At 31.0% G+C, this 24,293-nt stretch overlaps 4 protein-coding genes across 4 annotated transcripts; 1 reads left to right on the top strand and 3 right to left on the bottom strand.

Moving 5' to 3' along the window:
- Positions 1 to 108: 108 nt before the first annotated feature.
- On the bottom strand, positions 109 to 1,371 carry LOC107188132 (GPN-loop GTPase 2). The gene is made up of 5 exons (XM_015576382.1): positions 1,208 to 1,371; positions 925 to 1,130; positions 749 to 863; positions 449 to 644; positions 109 to 367 (listed from the first exon to the last, which is right to left on the bottom strand). The coding sequence occupies exons 1-5, from the start codon at positions 1,326 to 1,328 to the stop codon at positions 127 to 129; spliced, it is 879 nt and encodes a 292-aa protein (XP_015431868.1). The 5' UTR covers positions 1,329 to 1,371; the 3' UTR covers positions 109 to 126.
- A 2,067-nt stretch (positions 1,372 to 3,438) lies between these two features.
- Positions 3,439 to 5,841, bottom strand: LOC107188072 (putative tyrosine-protein kinase Wsck). The gene is made up of 4 exons (XM_015576316.1): positions 5,675 to 5,841; positions 5,413 to 5,567; positions 3,590 to 5,328; positions 3,439 to 3,507 (listed from the first exon to the last, which is right to left on the bottom strand). The coding sequence occupies exons 1-4, from the start codon at positions 5,839 to 5,841 to the stop codon at positions 3,439 to 3,441; spliced, it is 2,130 nt and encodes a 709-aa protein (XP_015431802.1).
- A 2,565-nt stretch (positions 5,842 to 8,406) lies between these two features.
- Positions 8,407 to 11,331, bottom strand: LOC107188115 (serine/threonine-protein kinase VRK1-like). The gene is made up of 9 exons (XM_015576362.1): positions 11,113 to 11,331; positions 10,526 to 10,651; positions 10,228 to 10,424; positions 9,909 to 10,152; positions 9,624 to 9,827; positions 9,237 to 9,460; positions 8,901 to 9,151; positions 8,685 to 8,818; positions 8,407 to 8,582 (listed from the first exon to the last, which is right to left on the bottom strand). The coding sequence occupies exons 1-9, from the start codon at positions 11,306 to 11,308 to the stop codon at positions 8,521 to 8,523; spliced, it is 1,638 nt and encodes a 545-aa protein (XP_015431848.1). The 5' UTR covers positions 11,309 to 11,331; the 3' UTR covers positions 8,407 to 8,520.
- Positions 11,332 to 13,385: 2,054 nt separating this feature from the next.
- On the top strand, positions 13,386 to 23,247 carry LOC107188090 (RNA-binding protein 25). The gene is made up of 12 exons (XM_015576336.1): positions 13,386 to 13,544; positions 14,537 to 14,679; positions 15,594 to 15,948; positions 16,022 to 16,216; positions 16,298 to 16,413; positions 20,146 to 20,357; positions 20,440 to 21,076; positions 21,653 to 22,070; positions 22,150 to 22,371; positions 22,457 to 22,632; positions 22,726 to 22,872; positions 22,955 to 23,247. Exons 2-12 carry the CDS (start codon positions 14,572 to 14,574, stop codon positions 23,045 to 23,047), a joined length of 2,679 nt encoding a protein of 892 aa, XP_015431822.1. The 5' UTR covers positions 13,386 to 13,544; positions 14,537 to 14,571; the 3' UTR covers positions 23,048 to 23,247.
- The last annotated feature ends 1,046 nt before the right edge of the window (positions 23,248 to 24,293 follow it).

A 24,293-nucleotide genomic window follows, 5' to 3' on the forward strand; every position in this document is an offset into this window, starting at 1 on the left:
TATATTTATTAATTTTTTGTATTGCATTTAAAAATGTAACTAATCATATCCCTAAATAGTTTGAAGTATAATAAGGTATACATAAATAATATAAGTTACATTATTTTATTTTTACAAAACAGATCTTTATTCGAAATATGAATCTATTGTAGACAGTTTTTCAGTTTCATTTACTGCTCCAACAGCACACGCAAGTAGGGTTTGAACATCTTGAGGTTCGTTTCCACCAAAGATATAACCATTAGCCTTATCTACTACATTTTTTACTTGCAGTAACAGTGCTTGATTAGAAACATCCAGTGGTATAAAACTGACAAGACTGTAATCTTCTATCAGTGACACAAAAGCTGCATTTAGTTTTTTGTATCTAGAAAAAATTGGAGAACTTTCCTATATTAAAAATAATGAGACTATAACTGCTATGAAAATGTGCAGAAAGGAGGCTCACTTTGATGTAAATGGGTTTTCATCCAATTTATCCAATAAATAGTTTAGATCAAGTACTTCAGTATAAAAATCTACATTGAAATCTAGACAATGACTAAACTTTTTCATTTCGTCAAACTTTGTCATAACGTTAACATGAGGTAAACCTAGCTTTAACATGGTTGTTGTACAAAGAATTATGGATGATAAATATTTACCTACAATCCGAAATATCATTAGTATGTAATATTATCTTTGTAAATATATATTTTTCTGTAACAATGTTCAGAACACAACAGTAGTAAATAGAATTGATAGGTACCAGCATCACTACAATGGTGAGAATCTACAAGATGCACACTGCATAGCCTGACTAAATTTTGTCCTAATTTTTCAGCAATTACACTAATTGAGTTGTGATGTGTATATAACTCAACCTGTTAATAAAAATTGAAGTATAATGTCAGTAGGATTAAAATAGAACTTATATGTACACACCTGCCCTGGACAGTCAATAATGATATAATAATCTTTTAAATTTAAAACTTTTGTAATTAGCCATTTTATATTAGCTTCTAAGAATTCCATGCAATAAACAAGAGCTCCATTTGGTCCAAGTCTATAATGTGACATTACTTCTTCGTGTTTTATTAATTCGGATATATCAACTGTTGGTTTATATTCCATGTTTTCATTTGCTGGATCTGTAAAAAAATAAGGATAAAGGTAAAATATTTCTATAGTTGCTACCTATGTCAATAGTTTCAATATCAGTTTTTACCTATATTAATAACAGCTACTTTTCTACCCAGTTTCTCCAAAAATTTTGCCATAGCATGACAGTATGTAGTTTTCCCACTCCCAGGTGGGCCAATGACTAATTGACCAAAAATTAAAGTCATAATTGCATCTTTATGTTACAACATCACCACGGCTTTATTTCATTTATAGCTGCAGCAATGGCTTTTAAAGTATCTGAATCATAATCTTTTAGAGATATTGAAACTAATAATGGTTTATCTGGAGTAATTTGTTCAGCTATGAATTTGGCAGCTGCAGCAACTTCGATATCATCTCTTCCAAATACAACCCTAAATGAAACATTTACATTAATTGTTATATGCAATAAATAAATAGGAAAAATATAGATATTTTACAATATTCATTAAGTTACTTACTTTATAGAATTATAACTACCACCAAACTGCTGCAATATAGGTCCTCGAGTTACTGATACCAAGGAACCAAATTTCTTAAAATGCGTAATAATCAATAATATACGATTACTGAAAAAATATGTAAACAATTTAATATCTTAAAATTATTGTGAATGAAAAATACTTGTTCAAATAAAATTATACAAATTATTACGTTAAAAATTTTTTATTTTTTTACCTATAGATTTTCAAAGCAATATCGGTATGATGACCGTGTGTTATGATGGCACAAACATAATTTTTCATATTTTCTGTATTTGTCTGTAATTAAATTTAATTACTACAGTCTGTAATTAAATTAATTTTTTGTTTTGTAATTAATTTATTGCATCTAATACACTTATACAACATTTAAGAAACGTCAAACAATATTTGCCCAAATCATACAAATGCAACCACGGTGGTACATCTCCCCAGTTTTTCTTGGTTAGAGTTAGAGGGTCTCTATTCTTGGTTAGTTCTTGGTCATTTTGCAGCGTCATAGATAACAAAGATCAGCAGAGTGCCGGAAATCCGGGACACGTTTGAATTTTGGGACGATTTATAATAGACAAGACACTGAGAACGGCGGTTATCGTGAATATATCATATGTATGTAAATGATAAATTGTTTATTTTATCTTTATACTAATGAATTACAATGATATAAGATGTTATTATATAAATTACGGATCATTATGTATTTATAAAACTTTTCTAACAATATTTTAAAAGAACTTTTTAAAGAGATTTAGAAGAAACTGTTTAAAGAGAATTTATTTGTATTCTGTGTATGTAAGCAAATGATTATTGTGTTGCATTGTACTTACAAAAAAGAGTTGCATGTTTCAGTTCAATTTTTCTATTTATACTAAATTGTATAATAATTAGGTAAAACCTAAGGAACAGATCTCATAATTTGTGCAAAAATATGTTGGTTTAATAAGACCTATGTATGTATCTTAAAGTATTTCTCTTTAATACTAGATACAATGTCAAACGCAAATACATTATACAATATCAAAACGTTTTACAATGTAGAACACATAGTTAAACATAAGTACAGAATAATAAATTCACAATGAATACTGATAGTCCATGTACTATATGCATATGTAAAGAATGAGATCATCCTAGTTTCTTATAAGTAATTTCTTAAGAAAAGCTGTCGTAAATACATAAATTCAATCATTACTATTCAAATTACATAGTAATGATGTATATACATATACAATGATAAAATCAGTAAATCCATTTATATAATTATTATCATACAATGTACCAAAATGATACTGTACATCAAGAAATATCTATTTAAAAATGCCTGAAATAATTTGTTATTATTTTGCAATGACTATATCTAAATGGCTACAATCGTATTATTATTTAGTAATAAAACTTTATGAAATATAACATTAATAAGTACTTTGTTTTGTAATATAGTCATGGTACAAAATTATTTAAAAACTGCATTCAAATTTCTGATTATTCCTATATTTGTAACGTATCCTTTATCACTCCTTTAGAATATCTTTGTCATTAAATAGAAAGTTATTTTTCGAAAAATCGTATTTCTTCAATCTTATTCTAAACCTGCGGACGGATAATGTTACCAGCAATAATTGCCTTACATTTCGGTTTCAAAACAAATATAAAAAATAAAGGTATAAAATATAGCAAAAAAATTGCAATGGTAACTGCACAAAGTAAAAAATAATATCTACTAATACCTAACATACATAAGATGACTATATACAACACTTAATAAATATTATGTAGATATAATTGAAATACAAGCACTTGCTCATTGATGATGTCAATTTAATTCTAATTCTGGAACATATGATTCTGTAATTGCTGTGATGGGACAAATGCTTAACGTGTCCTAAAAATATAAAACATGATAGAGTATGTATAATGAAAAAGTATTTTATATTGAAAATGAAATAATTAAAAGGAACATTTACCAATCTTGTAAGTTCAGCAAATGTTGGTCTTTCTTGACTATCAGTGTGCCAGCAAGATAACATGACTTCATAAAGTGGATCGGGAGTATCTAATAACTGTGGTAATCTTATTCCTCGTTCAACTGCTTCTTCTACTTCACTGTCTAGTGTCAGATTAGAATAAGGTGTACCACCCATACTGAGCATTTCCCATAAAAGCACACCAAATGCCCAAATTACACCTGATATGTGTTTCTTTCTATTACCAAAACATTCAACGGCTGTCCACCGAGTATACTTTAGATCTTCTAACGCGTATTTGGAAATACCATGGCCTGTCAGTTTAGGCGTCCAATCATTGCAAATACCTATGCTACGAGCACACAGATGATCATGTACAATTTTGCAATTTTCAAGATGCTGCAAAGCAGATGCCACCATAGACCCAATAAGTAATATCTGATTAACTGGAAATATATTTCCAGACCTTGCAGCTAGCAATTGACTTTTTAACGTCTGAGTTGGCATTTCCAGGACAACGTATAAAGTGTCTTGTGTTTCACAAGTTCCTACAAGATCTGCAAGGTACTTCATTGGAGATGCTCTGATACAAATATCCAACTCTCTTAACATACTCCTTTTGTCGGATGCTTTTAGTAATCTGTCAGCTATATTATGTACCGCTACAGTGAAGGATTTGCCATCTTTTTCGATTGTACCTGTGTGAACAGTACCAAATCTTCCTCTACGTATTATAGTGTCATTAATTGTTAATGCATTCTGCGGTATAGTCCATACTTTATTTTTTAGTTCCTGATAGTGATTGATCCTTTCAGGTACATCTTCCGGAATATACGCTAAATTGTCCACTTCATATAGTGGTCCTTGTAATGTGAGTTCTTGTTGTTCCGGTAGTTTTGTCATACGAAACTTCTCATGACGTCGTCGTAACGCAAAGTACAATACTACTGAAGCTATTAATAGTGCTCCTAAGATACCAATTGCAACGCAAAGTACAATTGTTATTGCATCCATTTCATTACTTTGATTTATGCCATAACTTTTCATATTGGTAACAGAGTCTGAATAAGCAAACTGTACTTCCCTCTGAAATCTAGAAATCGCTGCTAAGCCTATTCGAGGGGTCATTTGAGAATTCAAAGGTGCATTGTAATATCCTCCAATCATTTTGCCATCTCCGACTGTAAATTTTTTAAATTTATAAAATTCAGACGATTCAAATTCTCCTGTAATATAATATCCTAAACCCAGCTCCATTGATTTTTCATAATTATAGTATGTAACACTGGGACCTGATGGAGGTATTATACTGGGTTGAACAACAAACACTTGATATGCATTAACAGGCCCATATTCACTAGATCCTTCTGAGAGTAGAACAGTTATAGTAGTACTTGTTTGTTCTATCACTTTTGGTATATTTGGTTTATTAGGCGGAGCAATTAATGTCCATCCTGAAATATATGCAGGTTCACTGTTTCCTTGAGTATTTGTGGCAACAATAGATACATTATATTTGGTTCCTGGCTGTAAACCTTGTAAAATAGTATTATTCGAAGAACCACCTTGCACTTGACTTTCCACAACTGGTAATAAATCAGAAGCATGTGTTTCGATAACTACTGCTCTTAGAGTATAAAGTATAATATTTCCATTAGATATATTTGGTGGTTCCCATGTAATTTCTAAACCAGTAGATCTACTGTGAATTATTTGTGCTCCTCTTGGTGGACTTGGACCTAAAGAGAATATGTGTTTATTCATATAAATCTATAAATATAAAAAACTTAGTGACCCTTTATAGCAATGTTCAATAAGTATACCTTTTTGACCTGTAGAATATATACTCATTGCTTCTTGACTGCCACAATAATTATTTGGATCTGCAGTGCAGGGAAGGGTGCAAGAAGTTGATATACCTTTTCTTCCATAATTACTACCACAAAAACATTGTTGACCATTCATCAATCCAGCAAACCTAGTGAAGAATTTATAAAAAATGTTTACATTATTATTGTTGTGTTATTCTACTAACAAATAATATTAGATAATGGTATTATTAAAAAATAAAATTATATAACTTACATATAATAACGTGAACGACATTCTTTGATGCATTCTGCTGGTATGCTAGCACGATTTAATATAAGGGTTGGCAAATCGGGATCCAATACGGAGCTTCGAAAACAACCCTCGTATTTTTGACTAAGCACATGTGTACGTAAATAAAAAATTAACAATAAAAGTATCATTCTGAATCGTATGAATATACAATACAATTTCTACAATATGTTTATTATCAACTTTACTATTTAAGTACAAGATTTAAAATGAAACATGCTTTAAGAATAGCTCATGCTTATATGAGTCAATGAACGACGAGTGATGTCACTACACTGTATATATTTTAGATGAAAGAACAAGGTTAATTGTATATTGTATTTTATTGTTTTTCAGGATATGACAGTCGTGCCTTATATTACTTTTTGCCATCTCTAAGTACTTGAACAGTTCAATAAAAACTTGCGATGTGTCAGAAACATATGTATTGAATTGATTGAAATGCACAAAAAGAAACTTCACGGGCGTGGTTGCATTTATTTACTGCTGTTATTGGTTATTCCTAGCGTTGCAGCTGTTAAATTCCGCGTTCCTTGATATCCTTGGTATCAAATGGCGCTATATACAATAATATACATACATGTATTTAAATAATACAATATACAATAAAGGAATTGCGCTTCTATGAATTAACGTAGAAATATGCAAACAACTGTTATAAAATTGAAACATGTTATTATTATCTATTAATAATTTATTAATTTCATGCATCAACCTATTATTTTAATTTTATATGCTATCAATTTCAAGCTAAATTTTATTGAATTTATTTTATCTTGAGACTTTTAAAGATTAAGAAATAAACGGAGTCTGTAATAATATTTTAGATAAATTATTAAACTATAATTATCTGATTTTATATTGAAAGTTTTGAAAAATGTCTTACAATTTATTTGACGCTAATATTTTTTTTTAACAATTATTCCTTAATGCATTAAAAAATTCGATTTTTAAGCAATCATATTCAATTCATTATTATATTTGTTCAAATGTATAATATTACACAAATTTACTAAAGCATATTAACATCATTTTATTTTACATTGAATAAATACTCATTGTTCTTGTTATATATTAATACTATAAACTTACACTTCTATTTTTCATATAACTGTAATATAATAAAATATGAGAAATAAATTGAGTTATGATTCTCCTTGATAATTGTGTTACAAGTAATTCAATAATTTAGTCTTATATGCAGTGCTGTTAATGAATATTTATGCATTTCTATTTTAATGGAATGAAAAATAATGTGTCAATAACACAACAATAATGTTTTTAATTGCTATTATATAAAAGTATACTTATCCGAAGGAAAGTCACATTTTAATTATATTAATGAAATTTTATAAACAACATAACATTATGGAAGAAAATACAAATGCATGTGTATTTATTGAATTGCAATACAATTTTAAGTCTTTAACAACATTGCTTTTGTGGCACAGGTACATGTAACTTAAGAAAATACAAATACATCATTACAAACCTACTGTAAATAAATCACTTTCATTTATGTGTATTTTAAGTAAATATGTACAATGATCAGCTGAGTTTAATGTAACTATCTTTTGCAAATATAACATCTCGGATTGATATAAACTACATTAAGTTATACTAAAACAAGATGAGATAATATTAATGATGTATTGTAAAATATAGTAAGCATAAAATATGGACTTTTAAATATGTGCTTTTTAATTATTTCGCATACAAAATCTAGAAATGAATTGAAATATCATTCCTTTTAGTTACACTACACACTCATTCTTGTAGATACTAATTTGTAAATATAAAAACAAACGTAAGCTATTGCATTTTAATAATATATATATATATATAAGCAATTAATGGCTCAATACTGGTCTGTTGAGAGTGAGACAACAGCTTACGAATGCCACTTATTTTTACACACATTTTACTACTTTTCATTATATATTGCCGAAATGAACTACTTTTTCATATTACCGGCAATGTTTATGAGTTCTATGATTGAATATATAATTTGACATTAAGAAAGCATTTACATAATTTTTTCTAATATATCAATTTCATATTTTCCTGTTATGAAAACTAGAAACTGTCACTTGAATAATTGTAATTAAATAATTGCGTCATTTTCGTAGAAACATAACATAATATTTAAAGTATAAACAAAAAAGTTATAAGATAATTACGACGATAAAACAAATTGAACACGTTTTAAACATTTTCAAGGTCATATGTACAGTATTTTAATACAGAAATTAAATTCTGATGTAATTTATATAAATCACTATTTTCAGTAGTCATTCTGAAAAATTAGTAAGTCTTAAAATCGATTAAAATGTATCCCTAGTCTAATATGCAGATCGTACGTTCACCACGACAATTCGTTATGAAATACTTACACGTTCTGTATTCCCGGAAGTAGTGATATTTCGATACTGTTCATGAACGAATCATATTTCAGATACACTGAAATTATATTTCTAAGAGGAAGCAGTGTAATTTCTAAAACTACTTACTGTTCGTAATTATTTGTTCGCTATACAATTGTTAAAAAAAATCTTATATTAATAATATAATTTGTTAAACCACAAATCATGATGATAAAGCAGTCTTACAAAAGCGGGCGCACAAACACCTGAGACATTGCCAGAAATTTATCCTTTTTAGAGGAACATTAAGGGTATATTCTTACAAAATCTAAATAGACTAATCGAGAATAATACTTAATTATACACCCTTCAATTAAATAACTTGCTGGTGCTTCCAATGTCCAAGGAATGAAAACTGAAATAACAGTAAAAAAAAATCAGTCCTACTTATGACAATCTTCTTCTCTTGTTAGTTTGCATGTTCTTGTAGGGTTTCTTATTCCCGAGTCCTATGGATGAATGCGATACGATTAGAATCTACATGTTTTATAAAATACAATAACTATCGAATAAATATAATCTGCGTCAATAGACATAAAAGAGTCTCTTACGTTTCAATTGAGCCACTCGTGAACGTGTCAAACGCGGCGATGATTTCGATAAAGGAAGTGGCGGTGCTGAAGTCTTTTTCCTCGACTGAACTATTTGTTCCATAGCTGGAGTCATCCACTTTGCTTTAAGATCCCTGTTTGTAAGAAAATATGATTTTTAAGTACATTTAAGGCATTGAGATATTATGATTTTGAAAGATTAATTATCATACTTACTCTGTTGATTTTGACACCGCTCTATGTCGAAATGTGCTCGATTGTTTTTCTTTCATCCTTTGAATTACATTCAACATAGCGTATGTGGGTAAAGATGGAGGTGGTGGAGATGGTGGTGGTGTGAGTGGTGAAGATGGAGGCTGGACAGTAACTTTTGCTAACTTATCAGGATGTAATGCTAATACTGCCTCCCAACAAAATTCTTTTCTATCGACTGGCCGTTTAGATTGTGTATTTCGCGTAATACGAATCTATTATAAAAATAATCACGATTACTATTATTTATAATATTGTGACACCTTTAATAATGACTAAACAATGAAATTTAGAATTTACCTCGCCATTAACGGGTCTACAGGGTTTTCTTTCTCTCAAATATGGTCGTTTGAAAGACACAGGAAAGGAAATATTTTCGTTAGATTCTCTTACACGATATAAACATGTAGGAACATCATTTTTCTGCTTGTGACCAGATTGAAACAGTCTACGCAAATAGGAATAATTAGGTTTTGTTTCAAATCCTAATTCGGCAATGTATTTTATGTATTCCACAATGGCGGCTGGTAAAAAAGTAATAATATTAATGCTTACATTTTTTTGAATATTTGCTAAAACAATGGTTTGTTTATTATTATATTTAAAGAAATACTTTCTGTACTCTCGAACTGAATAAAATAAATATTGAAAAGATTTTTCAATTTTTGTAAAAAGCTTCTAACTCACCAGGTGGCGGTTTTCTCTTACTAGGAAAACATTTATCCATAAATAATGGTAAATTTGAAAACAAAATCTCTTTTTGTGCATGAACTTCATCTGGATCCATTGTTGACGATACACTATTATCTTCTTTCTCCCATGGTAATCTACCACACAACCATTGTAGTACATTATAACCTAATGTTTCTAAATCCCCTCTTCTTGAATGTGCTGAAACAAAATGTATTTGTAACGAAGCAATACGCAAAATAACAGTATGAAACAGTTTTGTAAGATGTTTCCAAAACTTACTTCCATGATGTGCATCTCTGGATGTAAATTCTAATGTTCCTTCGTGCGCCCTTCTTTCATCATGAACAAATGGCTTATGAACACCTGATCCTGTACGAAAACGATATGCTAAACCATAATCGACTAAGTATGCTTGTGATTTTTTGGAATTTTCGCCTTCTTTGCACAAAGATAATAAAATATTTGATCCTTTAATGTCTGCATGAGCATATCCTCGACTATGAATATATTCAAGTACATCCAACTATAAAAAGAGAAACAAAATATGAATTGTATGAAATGTTAGTACTTCAAGTTCAATAAAAAATTTCTGAAATACCATTTGAACAGTTAGCCTGTTAACAAGTTTCATTGGTAATTGTCGTCCATTTGATAAGAACAATTTTCCGATATCTATACCATATCTTGGAATCACTAAAAATCTGTACTTTTGCCCTCCATATATATGAGAGCCTGATCCTTCATATGTTGGTACACCTATTCGTCTTTTTCCTTGTGATTTACACCAGTTTTCAACTATAATTAATTATACAATAATTACAGAAATACATATATAATTACAAACAGATACAAACAAAATATACATGGTACATATTACATACAAGTTAATTACTTACTCATTTCTTTACGAGCTGCCCTTATGTAGAAATTCATTTCCACAAATAGTGGGCCATTATTATGTGGTTCAATTTTTATAACATACTTTGCATCAGATCTTACTGGAGCATCAATGTCCTTTGATGCTGCAATAAAAAAATAAGAGAAAATTTAGAAATGCAGACAAAAGTACAAATTATGAATGAAATATTTCAAGCATATCTCAAATAAGTTAAACACATTTTTCTTTAAATAAATGAAAAAACTGAAAGAAATCTGTAAGTATCTATTCATACATTAGATATACTATCAATTCAGAAATAATTTTTACCCGAAAAACAAATATGGTTTTTCTTTTTGCTCATTATAATTTTGAGTTATTACAACGAGTCATGAGTTTTTATTAAGATTATATCATTTTCCTTTATCAATTGATTATCTTAATCAAATAATATTGATCATTTCTCCTGTGCATATACCTGACTCGATAGTATTTTAGTATATTCCTTTGTTATCTATATTTCTGCATACTTTATAATTAAATTCAATATGAACTTATGATTTACCCTAATACTAGCAATAGAAAATATATGTACAAAGTAGATACCTAAATATACATCACCAAATCCACCATATCCTATTGCTTGTCCTAGTTTCCATTTATTTTGTGTAATATCTGTTAATATTTCTCCATCTGGTAATTGATCAGGTAACTTACAACCTAAAGCTGCTACTCTTTTAACATGAATTTCTTCGGCTCGTTTTGGTGCCATTATCACTATATAGTCATTTACATAAAACATAATATTCCATTACCTTTAATTGGATACTAAAACATATCATTGTTAATTCAGTACAAATAATAAATATAAAATTCTTTGTGTATAATTATGAAACAAGTTTTATATCTTCTCAATATTTTATTATATACTTTTTGTATTGTATTATATAATAGCTTTAAAAACACATATTGTTTACTATTTAATTAGCAAATGAAAGTGTATTCAAATTAAAAAGAGAAATCATATTGGACCATAAAGAATGTCACAAACGATGTAAAGGTTTATAAACATTCAAAAAATTATAACACACTTTTTTTTAAACAATGGTATTTAAATATAATATATATTGTGAATAATGTACTTTTACATTGTATACATGCAACTTCATAATTTGTTTATTTTATTAATCAAATGGAGTTATAATCTAATTCATGCAAACTTACACAGTAATTAATTAACTTCACTATAACGTAATAACAGCAATAAACTCGAAAACGTAGTACAGTACTTACATGGTGTAACTTCAATAAATATTTATTTTTCTATTTAAGGGGAAACTAAAATTCATTTTACGCATGATTGTTTAACACATTGTAAACATTAGCTTCTCAGATGTCAACGACCGGTATTATGGAGTGATAAATGATATTGTTCCAAATTTTTAAAAAATGGGGTTATTCAATAAATATAAATTACGTTGACGTTTTATAAGAATTATTCAGATCATGTTTTATATTTTCACAGGCATTTTACGTACAATTTGTAAGAATGCTTTTTAATACAGCTTTGTCTCTCCTTTAATCGAACTATACTAGAAAAACCTAATTTTCAAGATTCCATATCCCACTTTCAACCAAAATAGTTAACTAGTAATAAAAAGCACAAAATACTGCCTCATTCTAGCTCTTATGCCTCGGAAAAAAGATCAAAGGACATTGTAGATGATTACACACATTGTTCTAAACATTGGTATCTTCCGTAATTCACAATATTTGTTTTTTGTATTTTTAAATTCTATCAATCCCCCATGAAATTCACCTCACTCATTTTAAGAATACATTACACTGCCTGCCATTTCATGAAATTTATTACAGTGATCAATCTTGTTTCTTCTTGATTTGTCATTTATGTTTGTACGGTTACATCGTTGAGTCAATAATATTATTTTCATCAGACAATGTAGACCTTTTTTTGTATGGGAACTCTTTCCATTAGAACCATATTGTGATTGGTTATAACGAATAATGTAGTATCAGATTGTTTATGCGTTAGAATATATTTTTTTTATAAAAAGATATCTTCGGTATCATAAATTGTTAAGAATTGAATGCCATTTAATGAATTTTTTAAGTTCACATAATATTTCATATTCTTTATAGATGAGTATCCGCGGAATATTATTGTAGGATGGACTGGAGGTCACTCGACCCCAGGGCAGTCCTACTTCTATTGTGTTCTCAATTGGAAGCTTTTCCTTCGTGGCTGAGATGAGGGTGGTGAAATGACGAGTTCAATCATCAGCGTGGTGAAAATAAATAGTATTTTATTTCATGACGTGCGTGTTACGATTCTTATATCGTAAGCATGCGGTTAATACTTAACTACTTACGATAGGTGTAAGCATATGACTTCTATTTTTTATTATTTGAAACCGTACTAAGTCTCCGCATTTTTAAATAGCAAGAAATTTCACCAAATTACACTATCTTTGAATTAGTAGATAATAATCAATCCTAACTTTGTAAAAGATTGATTTTTCAAATTGATGGAAACAGGTCTTTACAAATTAATAGAAACAGGTCTTTGAAAATGAATAGAAACAGGAACAGGTGATTTTGTTATGACGGGTTCTTCTGTAACTTGATTGAACAATACTGAAATATTTTTATGATATTATTATGTGTATTTGCTTTTACTGTATACACAGGTATTTAGATATTAGTTCATTATCCATAATTTGTAAAAGTATTCGTTTGAAACCTTTTATTTGTTGAAATATATAGTTCAGTATTTGGTGTCTTTATGATGTATTGATGAACACACGGGAAGTATACCATCAACCATAGCCTTCTAGAAATGAACAGCGCGTGAAGCCGTAATGGACGAAAAGAAGTGATTGCCAGCTGAAACATTGTGAAAGTGGAAGTTTGAGTTTGTGTATTTAGTAAAACGTTCCATCAGCTTTGCAGTCTGAATAAAATGACATAGATTTTTAAAACGATGATCCAGGCATTGCTTCTATTTTCAAATATATTATGTAAGTATAAAATTAGTTCTTTGTTGAAATCATTTAACGGTTAGAAATACCAAAGCATCCATTAATGTCTTGTCTGGTATCTGTAACTATGTATTATTAAGAGAAACTTGTTCACGTTTTCTGAAATCTACGTGTTCAATAATTTACACGTTAAATAGTTAAATTGAGTATTTATATGTAAAAATTAATGAAACACTGAGCTGATATGTGGTATTTAATTACATGTCAGTAGGCTGCAGTTGAACAGAATGTTAACATGTAAAAGGTTATTATTTGGTAAATATTTGTAAGAAATTGTATGTGATATTTTTAATTTAAATTTCTCCACTGAAGATTTTTAGTATTGTACGTGTGTTAAAAGATTTGTACTCTGTAGACATATTACCCTGACATACTAATATGCATTTGATTGCTTATAATAACCTGTTAGTCCATAGCAGTGTTAATAAAACTGTTTCCAGTTATTGTTAGTTTTTGGTAGACTTCAGGTTTTATAATATACGTGACATTCAAGAACATTTAACCTCATTATAGGCTATAGATTTTATGCATTTACAGCATGAATGAATAACTAAATAAAGTACAATTTATTTTTCAATATAATAAGACTGAAATGGAAGATTCAATTCTCTATTTAATTCCAATATTTGTAAATGAATTCAGGTATTTCACTACTAATTCATTAACTATTTAATAGCAATTAATAAGCTTTTAACATTTTTTTCAGTGTTTTGTCTCTGGTAATGTACTTGGCAATATATTATGCATTTGTGGATATGGGTATTAGATACATATCAATATATAAATATTTGTAATAAAAACACATCTGAATAATAATGTACGTTTTTACAAAAAAAAACACACACACACACACACACACACACGCGCGCGCGCGCGCGCATACACAGATAATATTGTGTACTCATCAATATTAATATATTTCGTATATATTACGTATATATCAAATTGATTTGTTATTTTATACTTTTTAGTGAAAGCACTGCCATAGTACTAATCAAAATAAGAAATGTCTTATCCTGGCCAACCTCCAATGGGAATACCAGGCATGCCACCTATGCCTTATATGGTTGGTGCACCTCCGCCAATCATAGGTGGTGTAATGCCTATGGCACATGTAAGTAAATAATAAATTTATTGTTTCAATATTTTCAGCATGTCTGTTTTTATATGTTGTTCGAGAATTTTTTAATTTTTTCTCAGATATCTTTTGCACTTGTTAAATATTGCTACATATATAGCACAATATACAGTATTTCTCCATCATTAAAGTTTTATTGTACATTATTATCATTTGTATTCTCATGTTTATTTAATACAATACAAAATGTATAATACAAAGTAAAATTCTTTTATATGATACCATTAGTATCCTTTTAGTACTTTGGAATATTTTTCTTTTATTTTTGTTTTTACCTTTTGTGTTTTATTTAATTGATAACAAGTATAAATATAATTAAAAATCTTTGCTGCACGTTATCATTCAGTGTGCATTAATTAAAAAGCTTTACATAAGATACCTCATTAAAACTAATTATGTTCGCAAGTAACATACTTTTATTTACATTAAAAAGAAAATAAAGAGGAAGAGCATGTATTCTCTGGTATAAACAGTTCGACGGAAGCTAATTAATGTGTTCAGTAATAAATAATATGAATCTGATATGTAGCTTATCAAAATATATGCTATCAATAATGTCAGTCACCAATTTTCATGTATGCTTATGCAGTTGTTTTGTGCAATGTTTCTAATAACTTGTGTATAGATTATCAGTGTACAGTGGAGTTTATACTATTTTAAGTAGACCCACTATCCACGGGTGAAACGATAATTTTTTAATGGTCATGTTGCTGACACAAATATTTGTTTTCCTTTTTTTTGTAATTGGTACTTGCATGATGTCATATTTTAATAAAATGTAATAAAACGTGAAGAAACAAACTAATGTGCTATTAGGGGGAGGGGAGATTCTGGATTCTGCATGAGTAGAGATGTGCATTATTAAGAAACCTACCATTTATAAAACATAGATGATTCCAACACCCGTATCTGCGATGCAGACCTCAGCTCCAGCTGTTCGGTATGCACGTAACCAGAATCGTCACGATAATAGTCGTCGACGCGAGAGGGAGTCTGGTCCACCAGTTACTGTGTTTATTGGTAACATTATGGACAGAGCACCTGATGTGATGATTCGACATATTCTGGGTGCATGTGGCCATGTCCTTTCATGGAAGAGAGTCCAAGCATTTGGATTTTGTGAATACGCAGGCCCTGATGCAGGTCTTAGAGCAGTTAGATTACTTCATGACATGGAAATAGGCACAAAGAAACTTGTTGTGAAGGTTGATGCAAAAGCTAAAGTTGTCTTGGATCAATTTAAAGGTAAATTTAAGAATACAAAAGCCTTGGAATCTCAATAAGTTTATTACTCCTACATTGTTTTGGTTTACTTTAGCGGAAAGAAGGAAAAAATTGAGAGGGGGACAGTCACCATTGCAAGATGAAACGTCTACCGAAGGAGCTGAAGGAGAAGAAGGCGAAGATTACATGGATGAAGGTATGAGAGTAGTGGACGCAGATGCATTGGCCCGCATAAATCAAATCATAGCCGAGCATGCTGCTGATTTGGAAATGGCTCAAGTTGCTCCTGGTAATATCTTTATTCTGGTACGAAGTTTTACGCAATTAAATTACAAAACTAATAAAGCGTTTCTTTAATTGTATATGATAGAGGAACATCAAACAAAAATGGTTGCGAAATCCTTGAACTTAGACGACGCGGAAATAGAAGAAAGTAAAAGAGACTTGATTACACGAGAAATTGGCAAATTCAGGGAGGTCATGAAGGTAATTATTTTTACATTTATTTTAACATTCTTCTTCTTATATCACACCTATTTTTTTGTCCTTCTTTTTGGTCATATTGTCGGATGTGATATACCAAAATCATAGAAGGTATTATGAGTCGTGGTCTGATAGGATTGGGTATAGAATTTGGAAAAATTTAGGTTTACAGATGTCAAGAAATATTACAGAACAGTTGTCATCAATCATGTGAAATTTTTACGAAGCATTATAAACATTATTCTGTGATATATTATAAAAAAGTATAATCTTCTAAAATTTTTTTCTAAACTGATTTGTATAATATGTTCTGTGCATATGAAGTTCAATGCAGTTAATAGTGTTTTTTAAGTATATCTTGCAAGAGATGATATTTTACAGAAAGTTCTAATATTTCATTGTTTTATGTTGTTTTTATTTTCATATGGTTTCATATTCAAGTGCTGACAGATAAATCATACAGATGTTACATTATCAAAATTTAATCGAGAATATGTTTGTAATACGTTGTAGTATTTATTTTAGTATCTTCACAGAACATTAGAACAAACTTATTGTTTCATTTATTTGTCTAAAGAAAAAGCAAAGTTATTCTTTCTACAAAGTAGAAGAAAGTACCAATATATTAGAGAATGGTCATGTCTAAATTTTATTTTTGGATTTAAACAAAAATTCTCGCATAATATTTATATTGAATTAAGAAAATTCATATCACCTTTTGTCTTTATTCAAAATGTATCTTCAGTAAATTTATAACTCACGTCTGACTTGTTGAACGATTATACTTTGATCGAGTAAAAATTGGTAATTATTTGCACACGACGCACAATTGTGTTCATAATCGAAGCAATATAATAAACGATATTGCGTTTATATCTGCAATTGATGTCGAACGATTGTCAATTAAATTCTCAACATATATGTAGAACATGAAATAATACATTTGGGCAGGCAAAAGAGGATTACATGTGTATAGTTATAAAGTATAGTTTTTAAGTATTTTGTGATAAAGTGCGTGTGTGCTATGTTAGCTCTAAATAATTGGAGCCGTGACTCGTTGCTATAATTATAATAACAGGCAGCGTGCGTCGCACACAGCAAACGCACACGCCTAGGAATGCTGTGTGTGGGGACCACTCTTTCACTCACTCATTGGCTCTGAAGGGAGTCAATCACAGCACATCCCTCGTATTTTCGCAGGCAGCTGCAGCCTCGTCGGTAAGTCAGAGTATATCCAACCAACAAAACATGAAAAAACAAGAAATGTGCAATCTTAAGACGGGAGAATCTCATAACTCTACAACGTGCTGACATCCATGTAGCCAATAAATTTGTCTCTTGGAACTCCATTTTCTTGTCTCGTCGCAAATAATTCTTCGTTACTAATAGCACTGTACTATTGTATATTGAATATAATTTACTCTCTATAATCAAATTTCTTTATCCGCTTCTATACTTATGCGTACTAAACTGCTAGCACCTAGTATTATTATACAGGTGTATTTTTCATGAGTTTCTTTATAGAGAAAACATTTTATAGAACGAGTCTTTACAGAATGTATTTTTCTTAAATGGAATAATCAATATCTCATGTAGTACTAAAATAAAATATAAGAGAATATAAGTGAAAAAAGTTTTATTCGTATATAAAAAGGCTTCATATTTGCTCAACGCATATTTCTAAGATTAATATAAAGTCGTTTTAAAGTATTTGTATTATTTACTTGTCTATTATTTTATTTTTTTTTAGAGCAAAATGTTGTATGTTATTACAATATAATTTTATTTCAACTACAGTCTAGCAGTCTAGTACTTGTATATAGAAGATCAGTAAATTACCATTCGTATTGTTTTTACACACTGTCTAGGATTGGTAAATGATTATTATTTTGATCAAAGAAATTTGACGCTGACATACTTTATAATATACTTTTAGATAGATTATTGATAGGATCGAGACTTTCTGAATCCTACACACAATGAAATGATTTTGTCATCACAATGGCGACTGTTCAGTTGTTGTCTTTATTTTGTGTAAACAGCTTCTGTCAGCGTCTCGATCAGACATGTAGTACCTAGGTGCGCGCTCCTCCATTCTCCGGTACCACCACACTGACTGACCAAGTCAACTTCACACCGTGAGTAAACTCCACAACCATGAGCCAACACAACCATTCGGTTCTTGTAGTTTTGTTAGTGAACTGCCCATCTGAAATACCTATGACCACTGATATTTCATGTTTCAACAGTCTGTTTTCTCCTCATACGTGCATCTATTTTTATGCACTCAGTTACTCTATCCTTATTAGTTTAAAAGAGTATGGGTTATTGTATGGAGGAGCGATTATGAAACTTTCAGAAGCCACAGTCGGATAAGTAAAGATATGTTTTTCAGTATCATTTTTATGAAACGAGTATGTTATTATTTTTATTCATCCCTTAGTTTTTAATAATACTTTTCACGAATGGATTAGAGAAAAAATATTCGCTGAAATATTGTTTAGCCGAAGTCTACATTGCATCGGACTCCAAACAGTAACCCATTACTGTTATTATTATATCGAATAAGGATGAACCATATTAATTTATTTCTAAGACGTTACGTTGATAATACGGGACGATAAGGGTGGGCAAACTATTGTGCATTTGATATCCAACAGTTTGCTGCATCAGCTGCATAGCCAGAAGAAAACAATGTTGACAGACGTGTGACAGTTTCTTGGCAAAAGTGAATGATGTTTTGGTGGGAATCCCTTCTTCGTGATGACTCCGCTTCTGATTGGTATAATACTTTCTAATAATTATTGAATATTGACAAGAAATCTAAATATTCACCCCTTTTCGACTCTTAGACTTACATAGCTTTAGACACTATTGATTTACAGGCACATTTGCAATGTTGTAAGTACATTGGGTGGCCTCTACGATGCATCTGTTAGTATTAAGGTATTTTTAGTTTAAGTAGAGCTTAAGAAATTTCTTATGCTTGTTTCCAAAATTTATACCTGCACTTAGGTAATTGATATGTAAACAAGATTTCGTGTAAGATGCTGCTGACCGAGCATGCTCCAGTGGAGTGAGTATACCTCATTGAGATGAACAGAATTATGATATTTGACATGTGATTAATTTTTGTGCAACTAGTAATCGTTAAATACTGCAATATCGGTGGCATTAAGTATTAAAACTGTTCATAGAAAATTTAAACAGCAACTTTTATATAATAAGTTTTTGACGAGAATTGAAAGAAAAAAAAACAAAAAGAAAACTTTTTTTTGTAAGACATTTAAGTTCTGAGCAATAAGAGTTCGTCACCTTACGGGGGTACAGCACAAAACAATATATATATATGTTCCATGTTTCAGTATTGATCAACAAAAAAAAACTGTATAGTATTTTTCAAACAATGTGTATTACCGATGCGAATATTCAATATGAAATATTTCATATCTTATTAATGTGTACGTATATATACATATCTGTATATTATGAGGATATTTGTTTTGACTTTATATAAAAAAAAGGATAATGCACTGTATAGTGTAAATGGTATATTATCCCTACTTTTTACATACATTAACTAACTTTACACTTACAGTAACCATTTTCTCAACCCTTTTATTTTCATAACTCAGGTGAATACGATTGCTAGTTTTTGCGTTTTATTATCACAGCCTGATACGCCTTGCTTCGACTATTCGATCTCACCTGTTTCTCCGATTTTGTGTTTTATAGAAGCAGGAGGAGGAGAAGGCCCAAGTGAAACGGAAGAAAGAAGCAGTGGAGAAAGAGGAACGGGAGAAGCGTGAAAAGGAGCGGCGAGACAGGCGGGACGGAAGCAATACTAAAGACGACCAAGATGGTGATCCCGGTAGTCCAACGTCTCACAAGGGTCGTAGTAGTAGTACAGGAAGTAGTAGAAGGGATAAAAGACGATCGAAGTCCAGGTACCGATACTGTACTGTATATTCATACAAGTTGTTTGATAAAACATGTAAATCATTATATACAATACTTTTGTTTGCCAAGGTCCAAAGAACGAGACAGGGATCGTCAAAGAAACGACAGAGATCGTGATCGAGACAGAGATCGGGACCGAGATCGAGAAAGGGAACGCGAAAGAGATCGTGATCGTGAAAGGGAGCGTGAACGTGAACGCGAGAGAGACAGAGAACGGGAAAGAGAAAGAGAACGGGAACGAGACAGGGAACGTGAAAGAGAACGTGAAAGGGAAGAGGCAAGGAAAACCGAAAGAGAAATTATGCGTGAAAGGGAGGAGGAGGAAGAAGCCAAAGAAAGGAAGAAAAATGATAGAAGAGCACGGGAGAAGGAGGCAGCCTATCAAGAACGTTTGAGAGCATGGGAGACACGAGAACGCCGTAAACAAAAGGAATATGAAAAGGAAGCGGAAAAACGTCGAGCGAAACGAGAAGCACGGGAGAGGGAGGCGAAACGGTTGAAAGAATTCCTTGAGGATTACGACGACGATAGGGACGACGCTAAATACTACAAAGGCAAAGAGCTGTCGCGTCGTTTGGAAGAAAGAGCCCTTGAAGCGGAAGCCGATTCGCGGGATCGTTGTGCTGAGCGTCAGGAGCTTCAACGTCTACGCGATAAACTTTATGCCGATGCTTCTCATCCGGATCCAGCGGCAGAATTTGAAAGGGTAAAGTATATTTAATCGCTACCATACAAAGCGTGCCCATAAAATCCCCATCTGTTCTATAGAAATTGTCGAGAAGAGATCAAAACTCCAAGAGGATGTTAAAGGAATATGTTCATATACAATTCAAACAATTTTGTTGACTAATCCCACTAAAAAATTTTTATTTTTCTGCGTGGATCTTCATAAAATCTCACGTGTGTTGCTGAGGAATTGAAAATTTATACAAGTGTTTATACATCGCTTCGTACAAGCAGTACTTGGCAGATAAACGGATACCCTGTACATATTGTTGACGCGGTGATTGCGGATTGTTAATCAAAATGTGTTTCAAGGCGTACCATGTATTTTTTATGATACTTCAAGTTCGTACGGTGTCACGAAATTCTGATTAAAAACTCAAATTACCTAATAATTATATGTATAATCATTTTTATTCGACGATGAATGATGTATCGTCTGCATACAATAATAATGTAAGACTAACAGTAAACATTAGTTGGAATTGTCTATAGACAAAAAGAAAAATTATAAAAATTTATTATGGAATATGATGTACGAATGCTTATTTTGTTTCAGTTAAAAGCTGAAAGGGAGGAACAGTACAAGCCTAAACCAGTAATTACAATAATTGACGAAGAAGACGAGAAAGTAGTGAAAAAGGAAAAGGAAGTTATGCCACCCATAGAAACTGAGCCTATAGAGAGTGACAGTGACGAGTGTGTGCAATTTGATGATGCATCCCAGTCGGAAGCACCATCGAGAACACCACCGCGACATCATCATCATCATCGAAGGCATCATCGTCATCATCAGAATCATCATCACGAGGGCGAAGAAAATGAAGAAGTTGTAGAGACGGATAGAGATAGCGTAAAGGGCACAAGATCGTCACCTTCTCATCAAGCAGCAACACCATCAACTCAGTCCATTCCACCTACGATAGATGAAGATTCTCGTATGTCTCTTGTTAGTGAACCAGAGAAAACGAGCAGTAGTGAGTAAAGAAACAACGGTTTCTTTTACTGGTGTAATAACGCATTTTTCACTCGTATATTATATCTGTCTAATTTTAGGCAACTTTGTACCGTTTGCTATGGGAAGTGGTGGTAATCGTGGCAGTGATCACGGTGTTGGTAACAAAACTCCAGCTAGTCCGAGCACGGTTGTCACTGCGAACTCACAACAACCGAATCAAACAAGAAAGAAAGGTCGAATCGACGTCAAGGACGTATTTAATAATGACGACGACGACGACGGTGCTAATAACGCGAAGAAACGGAAACTAGTTCCTTTAGGTACATTTCGTTTGGACGTTGATCAGAGATATCAATCTATTTTTCGTTGAAGTAAAATACAAATGTAAGGTTCATTCTATTTCAGATTACGGTGAAGACAAAAAGAAAAAATCGACCGAGGAAGCAAGTAAACCTGGAAAAGAAGAAAGTACAAAGAGTCAAGAAGAGAAAAGAAAGCACATTAAGTCCCTTATTGATAAGATTCCTACAGACAAAAACGCTTTATTCGGATACCAACTTGATTGGGCCGTAATAGATAATGTAAGTTACATTTTTAGTGCATTTCGGGATAGGACTTATGTGTTACATGTGTTCATTACATGTATATTTCTAATGACTTGTTTATTTGTTCAGACGTTAATGGAAAAGAGGATAAGGCCATGGATTAATAAGAAGATTATCGAATATATTGGAGAACCTGAACCTACGCTGGTGGATTTTATCTGTAGTAAAGTAATGGCCGGCAGTTCACCTCAGGGTATACTTGACGATGTACAGATGGTACTTAATTTTTATATTTAAAATTGGGCAGTTTAACATAATATATTTCTAGTCCTTTAATGTGGTAATGTACATATTTTAGGTATTGGACGAAGAAGCAGAAGTGTTTGTAGTCAAGATGTGGAGGTTATTAATTTACGAAGTGGAAGCGAAAAAAATGGGCTTAGTTAAATAAATCGAACATCAATTGAAGTACTAATCGATATAAAAATTTATACTACACATGAAATTTCTTTGGTTAAGATGTATTATTTAGGTTATATACCAATATACAATTACCTATGTATCATTTGTAGGATTCTTCGCTAGACGAAAGACACGATGTTGCTCGATTGATAGGTAACCTAAACGTGTAGCAATTAAAATGTTAAATACAAATTGTAATTACGATTTATAATATTTGAGTTGTGGTTTTCTAAATTTATTTATCCATAATTTTGCAGGATGTTCTCTTTTGTTTCGATTGCGTCGACCTAATACTTTATGACGCTTTTATAGATACACATGTATATTTATAATTGTAAACCAATTTTAACAAGAAACTTTTATAAATAGTTTCAACCTTTTTAGATAAGATTTTATATACTCCTGAACGTACTATTATAATTTCATTCAAAGTATATTTTGTAAATATATACATTTTATCATAAATCATGAGACATTTGTTACAGTAAAAGCTACTCATCAAAGTATTTGTAATTTTTTAATTTGAAATTTTTTTGTTGTGCATTGTGCTAAATAAATTGGTTTCATAATAAATATGTTAATTGTTACTATAAGTGTGTCCACTTGTCATATCTGACAAGATGATAATAATTTAATCATATCAGATTTTCTGTAATGCAATACAAGGACAATTGTTTCTTTCATTCGTTTCAATTCATTTTATGCAGGCTAATTAACAGAGAAGAACATTGATGCCATACATATAATCATAATTCTTATTCAACAGTGTTCAGCGGACAATTCACCAGTTTATATCAAACCTTCACATGGCTTTTGTATGTCTTATTTTCCTTTATTTCAAGGCGATACTGAACATAATAAATAGGCTGGGGATCTGTGTTTCACGTATACGTATTTAAGTATATACACGTATGCGTGTTTACACGTGCCTAACGTTACATGTGTCCCGTCTACATATGTTTCTTCAATGTGGGTTCGAAACCCTGACCTCTAAATAAATAGAGAAAATTAGGTGACTTTCTTTTATACAAATATACAATTATTAGTTTTTCCTTTGATGAAATTGTACATGTGAAGAATGTGTAATAATTGTGTTAGCTCTTTCTTTGGCTTATAATCACTGTGTTGATCTTTTGGAATCTTTAGGTATTACTTATCAATATTACTTTAAATTACTAAATATTAGTAAATATGCGACCACAATAAAAAATTACGAATACATTCGGTATAATTAC

This window comes from Dufourea novaeangliae, unplaced genomic scaffold, assembly GCF_001272555.1.
Source record: "Dufourea novaeangliae isolate 0120121106 unplaced genomic scaffold, ASM127255v1 scaffold115, whole genome shotgun sequence".
Classification (NCBI taxonomy): Eukaryota; Metazoa; Arthropoda; class Insecta; order Hymenoptera; family Halictidae; genus Dufourea; species Dufourea novaeangliae.

Coding starts and splice junctions, on each gene's coding strand:
- LOC107188132 (XM_015576382.1), bottom strand. CDS start 1,328: ATGACTTTAATTTTTGGTCAATTAGTCATTGGCCCACCTGGGAGTGGG. Junction 1,131..1,207: donor AGTAGCTGTTATTAATATAG/GTAAAAACTGAT, acceptor ATTTTTTTACAG/ATCCAGCAAATGAAAACATG. Junction 645..748: donor TCACCATTGTAGTGATGCTG/GTACCTATCAAT, acceptor TTCGGATTGTAG/GTAAATATTTATCATCCATA.
- LOC107188072 (XM_015576316.1), bottom strand. CDS start 5,841: ATGATACTTTTATTGTTAATTTTTTATTTACGTACACATGTGCTTAGT. Junction 5,568..5,674: donor TGTCGTTCACGTTATTATAT/GTAAGTTATATA, acceptor ATTCTTCACTAG/GTTTGCTGGATTGATGAATG. Junction 5,329..5,412: donor ATATTCTACAGGTCAAAAAG/GTATACTTATTG, acceptor TATTCTCTTTAG/GTCCAAGTCCACCAAGAGGA.
- LOC107188115 (XM_015576362.1), bottom strand. CDS start 11,308: ATGTTTTATGTAAATGACTATATAGTGATAATGGCACCAAAACGAGCC. Junction 10,425..10,525: donor GGCAGCTCGTAAAGAAATGA/GTAAGTAATTAA, acceptor AATTAATTATAG/TTGAAAACTGGTGTAAATCA. Junction 9,152..9,236: donor GTAGACCCGTTAATGGCGAG/GTAAATTCTAAA, acceptor TTTTTATAATAG/ATTCGTATTACGCGAAATAC.
- LOC107188090 (XM_015576336.1), top strand. CDS start 14,572: ATGTCTTATCCTGGCCAACCTCCAATGGGAATACCAGGCATGCCACCT. Junction 14,680..15,593: donor GTGTAATGCCTATGGCACAT/GTAAGTAAATAA, acceptor TATAAAACATAG/ATGATTCCAACACCCGTATC. Junction 22,372..22,456: donor ACGGAAACTAGTTCCTTTAG/GTACATTTCGTT, acceptor ATTCTATTTCAG/ATTACGGTGAAGACAAAAAG.